The 7,053-nt window shown below is 41.8% G+C and overlaps 1 protein-coding gene across 1 annotated transcript; it reads right to left on the minus strand.

Annotated features, from left to right (window-relative positions):
* Positions 1–430: 430 nt before the first annotated feature.
* On the minus strand, positions 431–6,509 carry LOC119378275 (uncharacterized). Its single transcript, XM_037647464.1, has 3 exons — positions 6,383–6,509; positions 4,587–4,858; positions 431–669 (listed from the first exon to the last, which is right to left on the minus strand). Exons 1-3 carry the CDS (start codon positions 6,490–6,492, stop codon positions 431–433), a joined length of 621 nt encoding a protein of 206 aa, XP_037503392.1. The 5' UTR covers positions 6,493–6,509.
* Positions 6,510–7,053: the final 544 nt, after the last annotated feature.

Genomic DNA, 7,053 nt, shown 5'->3' on the forward strand with positions numbered 1-7,053 from the left:
TACTTTTACATTTTCAGATAAAAGAAGGCACATAAAATTCAGGAGAAACACTTATAATCTTGTGTATAGCTTCAAAGAACGTTCATTCAGAATATTTGTCTAAACAAAGGGGAAAACTGTTCTACTTTACTGTGCACAGGCTACTCGCTAAAGCTTTCTTCCTGTCTACATTGGCAGGCGTTGTCAGTGGTCAAAACCGGAAGCCATTCAGGGCCTATGCTTGTAAACGCAAAAGGGTCTATAGCAATGCTATGTGACCTAGCTAGTCCTTATATACACAGGTTAGAAATATCTTCAGAAGGAAGTTAATGGAAAAGGTTGAAATGCACTTGCATTGCGAAGGGAATCCGGACCATTGCATTGAATGGACACAGTAGCTCGTGGCACATCACTCGAATGCCTCGATGCTTGCCTCTGCTCTGCTTCGACTCTAGCTTCGATCGGCCTTTGGCTCGGGCTTGGTGGGTGTGATCTCGGGGCGTTCCCTGGTGTCGGGGCTGGTCTCTGGACTCCCACGCGATGAATCGCAGTCTCGTGTCCACGGAAGCGAATGCAGTCCACTGTCAGTGTCCTCTGACCGCTTGCCATGCCTCCGGTCATCATCACTGCCGCTGCTGTGTTGCTCATCAGTCACGCCTGAATCGTGCTCAGTCATTCGACTCCGCTCACCTGCGTTTTAATCATTGCAAGAACTGTGGCTGTGCATGCTGGATGCACGGCATAACCCTATCCTAACAGCAGGGGCGTAGCCAAGGGGGGGGTTGGGGGGGTTCAAACCCCCCCTGAAATTTTTCACTTTTGCTTGCGTATATAGGCACGCACACATACAAACGCACGCACGAACATACATAAAGTATGGTTGAACCCCCCCCGAAAAAAATTTTGGCTACGCCCTGCCTAATAGTCACGCCTGGCACAAAAGTATATCAATAATATCATGCAATTTTTATAAGCATTAAGCATACATACTGATAGTGCCAAACAAAAATTAATAAGAACTTGTGATTGGGTTCATGCAAAAAAAACTATGGCAGGTTTATGTAAAAAGGCTCAGCTGTATAGCAGCATCACATGCATTTTGAATATGCTTGAATAAGTGCAAACACAAACAAAAAGGTGGGCGTCATAGCTTTTTCTTTATGTTGATATTGTTCACTTGTTTAATGGCTTGTTGATTTGTGGTTGTGTCCTGCACACAAAAACGGCTAAATTATGAATACACATTTTGCACATTCATTGCAACACATCTTGCAATTATTAGACTGACGAAAATCTATACGCATGTCTAAAATATGACTCGACAAGTTTTCTTTGCTCACTTTTTTGTTCATTGACAACCAGAACACATCTTTTGCGATACAGAAAAAATATCTCCTATGACGGATATACTTCTAATGCATTTATTATGTTCCCATAACAGTACAACACATAACAAGCAAAACACACCCAACCATGTGCTATATTTACTCCACAATGTTTAATTAACCATTTTCCATGCGTGCTTACTACTACATCAACGTTTCACTACTGGATTTATTCGTACAGTAACGATAGAACTTCACAGTAAAATGTTGAGCAAGCTCCAATTTCACTGCTAATTCAAATCGTCGCGCCATTTGGGAAGCTCACCACCACTGCCGCTCTGCACCCCAATCATGCACCATGTCCAGGCAACACTGCCCTGCTTGAATACAATCCAATCCTGCTTGGCAGATCGATCTCTAAGTGCCTGCACCTGAAATCTGCCTTCAAAATTTGATTTTTTTTTTCTTTCCCGCATAATGATTGCAACCCAAACTGGTGCATGACACCCATGTAGGTTTTCAGGTTCTCGTAAGGAAAAGCATGGCCTTCGAAATCTGTGCTCACAATTTAAAGATGGTACCTATGACATATTTTAGATTATAGCACACGTAGTCAGCAAAAGTAAGGCCTTTTAGAGCTGTTGTGTAGGCGAGGCATCATCATCGGAGGTGCTTCCATGCCATGCTTCCCATGATGGATCATGTTGCCTTAGTTTCTTGTCATTATGATGTGCTGTGCCACGAACGTGAGTTAGCAGGCCTCTGAGGAAGTCCATGTACACTCCAGTTTACAGTGAAAGCTGTTATCAGATCACATCAACAGCCATTTTGGTGCCATAGTTGTCTGCCGCCGGTGTCTGTAACCGCTATCGCGTGAAATAAGAAAAAAAAACGAAATAAGAAAAAATATCCAGGGATGAAACAGGGTTCGACCCTGGGCCCTCTGCATGGGAGCCCAGTATTTACCACAAAGCCATGCCGGTGCATTTTTTTCTTTATTACAGGGAAGGAAACCGTTGCACTTAGAGTGATACTATAAAAATGATAATCAGGCATATTTAAACACAAATCAAACACAGAAAACCAGTCCACAGCATCACTAGAACGTTCATATATCCCACGTATTTGAATCACTTGTTCTGGAATACGCTTTTTGTTGATCGCGAAGGCTTAGCATTTTAGTCAGTCAGTCTTGCTCTCCAGAGACTATGAAAAGACTTTGAAATCAACCCTGAAACATAGGTACCTTGATGTGACAAAGGACAGGTCAATACCCTATGACTTAATCTTTCTCACTGGTCTGCACAGTCTCTGGAAAGCCGTGCCGGTGCTTGAAACTCCGTTGCAAATAACCCTATACAGGCTTCATCTCGGGAAGGAACCACATTAACATATGTAATATAGCATGGTAGAAGAGCAAAATATTAACCAGGTGTCACAACGCGAATTGAGCAACGAGTGGGTTGGTGAATGCTTGCAACCCATTACAAAGAGCTCTGCCATAGTTCTTCATCGTCATCAGGCATGACACCAATAAAGTTCACATAATGCCTTACAGATGTGTAGCGGGTACCACGGTTCTTCGCAGAATGATGAAAAATGGCATAGTGACTGCTTCCTTACCTCACAAAAATTACGATGATTTATAGCATAGAGGGTACCTCACAAGTGTACTTCTATAGTTGCCAAGGAAGTCCATAAGGCCCCATGGTCCATTTCCTCAGGGCCTCAATAAAGTTCTTTCCCTCTCTTTTCTTTCTCACGTTAACACATGTTATATAGCATGGTAGGAGAGTGAAATAACAACCAGGCATCACACAATGCTAATTACGTAACTAGTAGGTCGTTAAAGCTTCCAACTATTACAAAGGGCTCAGCCATAAATCTTCATCGTCATCAGCCACCACATCAACAAAGTGCGCATACTGCCTTACAGATGTGTAGCGGGTCCCTCGCTTCTCTGCAAAATGACGTAAAATGACGAAACAATGTGACGTAAATGTGTTGATGGTAAAAGGCTGATGCAGCTACCCAAGAGTGCTGACATCAGCCAAAACAAGAAACATGCTTCGTTTGCTGTGAAATAAAGCGCAGTGCAGCAGCAGGGACGATCAGCACATGCGGCATATGAAGAAATTCGAAGACATCATCCTAGGTACGCGTTTCCACAAATCCTTACTTGGTCTTCCTGTACTAAATAAAATGGCAGCGCTGCAAAACACAGCTCAATAACTCTGGTATGTCTTGATATTTTTCCTTTAAAATTAGGCTTGTGCGAATATTCGAGCACTTCGAATATTCAAACGATTATTACATTATTCGAAATGAACGAATAGGTGTATATTAGTCCGCATGTAACCCCCTGTAAAGGTAGTTTCACTGCAGTGGAGGTGAGCTATACCGTGAACACACCTTTCCGGGGAAAATCCGCACCGCCGCGAAGTTCTACTTCAAGGTTAAATGAACATATTACCCTCACATCGATTCATCATTATTAAGTTTAAAAGCTTCTTATACTGGCTTATATGCTCTAAGTATAGTAAATTTTAGAACATAACATATTTACAGGTCACACTTGCATTGTACCGAAAGTCAAATCCTGCTACTATTCAAAGCTGCTTCCACTTCCTTTGAACCAAAAAGAATGACATTTGCACATGCCTTATTTCAATTAAAAAAAATATTGTGCAGTTGAGTCATGACAAATATGGTCACTTTTCTTTGTAATGTGATACATAACTATTCAAATTCGATACGAAATTATTCACCCCAATCACTATTTGTCGGACCTAAATTTACTATTGGCGCAAGCCTATTTAAAATGTTTACAAAAGGCCAGCTTTGAAGCTGCAGTTAAAAAGCTTGTCTGTAGTGGTGAAATTTTTTAGACTGAACTTCCCCCCACCCCACCAACAATGCAATTTCTGCAACTTCGCTTATCTCGAAAACCCGCTTATCTCAAATTGTTTGCCAGTTTCTACTACTTCAAGTTAACAAGGTATTACATGCAAATCATATAAAGAGCAGATTCATGGGCATACCTCTAACCTTAGACTAGCTGGAAAGTACTTAGATGTTCTGCAAACAGTGCACTGCACTGAATGAATCGGAGACTGTTAACTCCAAATGAATTGCAATTCCTCAGCTAATACCTTACTGTAGTGCTACAGCAGCATGCAAATAAGATTTTTCAGATCCATCGATAAACCAGTGAAGCAATACATGAAGCTGCAAAACTGTTATCATTACCATCCACTCCTTCGGGGGTGTGCGCTTGCTTACCCATTGGGTCCGAGCAGTCGGAGTTGCTAGCGTGGTCTTCATCCTCCTCGGGGATGACCTCGAGTTCGGTCTCCTCTGGGTAGAAGGCATAATGGTGCCGAGAGTCGTAGCCTCGCTGCTGCATCTCCTCCTCATCCTCGTAGGGCAGATGGTAGTCGCCTTCGTCGTCGTCCGACACGTCGCTTGAGGCCTCGCGCACCAGCGGTTGAGGGCTGCTGCCAGGCAGTGTTGAATCCTCGGAGTGGTAGTCTTCGGTTGTGATGAATGTGTTTCTGCACATAACCCCAAACACCATTTCATATCAGTAGAACTTAGAACGACTTATTCACACTTATGGCTAGCATACTAGCACTTATACCGTTTGAAACCTTAATAAAAGAGACACACACGTAGTTCTTGTCACTTACATGAAGTGTCTCTTATAAGCAGGGTACCACGCTTCATTTCTGATCAACTCGTGTATTTCAATGTAGGCACACTGTTGTCTTTACATCCAATGGTCTGATCAGTGCCTCTTATAAAGGAGTTCAACTGTATAGTACATATATGAAGTGCTGTGCTGTTGGAAATTAATTGTGCAATAATAAATTCAGGAATCCATTTGCTGGGCTATCTACAACTGAAGCATTGCTCTAGCATGTCATGTAAGTGCAAATGTTACCAGTACGGTTTTTGCGTCAAGTTTGCAGAACTTAAGTTAGCACTTTGAAGTATCAATAAACTCAGAATATAGAATGCCACGTTTCAGGCTACACAGTGGCATGTTTGGCCTAAATAAACCCACGACTCACCGTGTGCCTCTTTCAGCATGTCAGTGAAACAGAAATAGTGGGAGAGTTCATAGAGGCTCACTGTATTTTAGATGTTGCATAAAGAGATGGAGAAAAGCAGAAGACAGGAGAGACATGCGAGTGCTTACAGTCAAGCCATCAGCCCCGACATGACCGAAAGACTAGTTTAAACCTGGCAAGTCAAATTAGGCAACAGGCAAAAAAAAAAGAAAAGAAATAAATATAGAAAAAAGAAAGAAAAAAAGCACAGGGTTACTTAGTCAGTTGGTGGTATTTGCCCACAATGGTAGTACGACCTCCAAGTTGAGCAGGGACTCCACATTTATGGGTGCAATGTAGGAAAATAGCATAAAATGACATTGGACAGCTTAAATTATGTTTGAAATTGAACATCCACCTCGTTTCTTCGTATGGCAATCAGAAAAAGACACAACTAGCAAAAATAACAGAGAGCTGAGCTAGGTGGTAAGTATTCATGTTAAAGAGACAGGGCATGCAAACGTCAGTGAGCGAACAATTTGAATTAATCGGAGGAGGGCTTAACTTCACTAAAGAATTGCCTCATTCACTAAAGAATTGCTAAAGAAAAGCAGCGCAGCCCGCGTGACAAAAGATAATAATGATTACGATGTTTCATGTATACAGACGAAGACAATGAACTGCATAGTCATAGCTCACAATATATATATCTGCTGAAGGTCGTGTTTATGTCCGCATTGGCTGTCCGAGACTGATGTCGAGCCAACGTACACTGTATGTTTGCGGACATTTGATGGATGTCTGTAATATCCAAAATGGACATCCAGTCGGACGCTGATCGGATATCCGTGGTTACTTATGTTACTATTGGAGTAAGCTGTATCAATCAACAGATATGTACGTTATAAAATCAGCAGGCCTTCAGAAAATTGGTTCATGGCCTGAAAATGCTTGCCAAATGCCCTCCAACCGTTGTTCATTTTCACACAATAATGAATATGGTGTCACACGGTCCAGCGGACTTACCTGTGCACAACGAAATCTTTCGGGTCGTAGTCATTGTCAACGTGATTTTCCTCTTGAGCCGAAAAAGGTGTGGACAGAACCTCTTGGGAAGAAGAGCCGTCTTCCATCATCGAGGAAAAGGCCGCTTCCACCTACAAGGAAATGAACCCACATTTTTTCAATCAATCAATCAACCAATCAACCAATCAATCAATCAATCAATCAATCAATCAATCAATCAATCAATCAATCAGTGTTCATTCAATCAACTTAATAAAAAATGGTTACAAAAGTATTTGGACCATTAGCTTCATATTACATATCAGAAGTAGAGGTGTAGTTAATATGATTATGAATCTATACACAAATTCAATTGACATCTTGCTCAAAAGCAAATCAGATGAAATCCAACCTAGCATCGTAGCAATCTTAAGCATGCATACACACAGAAAGGCCACCAAAAAGGTCTATGTGAAGTCTGAACTGCCTCCTGAGGGTAGGGGCATTGGTTACAAGATAAAGGTTCCATATATGATACGAGTGAAATGCACACTAAAGATTTAGGTGCACATTAGATTTAGGTGCACATTAAAGAAACCCCAGCTGGTTGAAATTTCCGGAGCCCTCCACTACGACGTCCCTCATATTCATATCGTGGTTTCGGGATGTTAAAACCCAGATTATCATATATT

The sequence above is a fragment of the Rhipicephalus sanguineus genome, unplaced genomic scaffold, assembly GCF_013339695.2.
Source record: "Rhipicephalus sanguineus isolate Rsan-2018 unplaced genomic scaffold, BIME_Rsan_1.4 Seq758, whole genome shotgun sequence".
Classification (NCBI taxonomy): Eukaryota; Metazoa; Arthropoda; class Arachnida; order Ixodida; family Ixodidae; genus Rhipicephalus; species Rhipicephalus sanguineus.

Coding starts and splice junctions, on each gene's coding strand:
- LOC119378275 (XM_037647464.1), bottom strand. CDS start 6,492: ATGATGGAAGACGGCTCTTCTTCCCAAGAGGTTCTGTCCACACCTTTT. Junction 4,859..6,382: donor AAAGATTTCGTTGTGCACAG/GTAAGTCCGCTG, acceptor GGTTATGTGCAG/AAACACATTCATCACAACCG. Junction 670..4,586: donor CGACTGCTCGGACCCAATGG/GTAAGCAAGCGC, acceptor ATTAAAACGCAG/GTGAGCGGAGTCGAATGACT.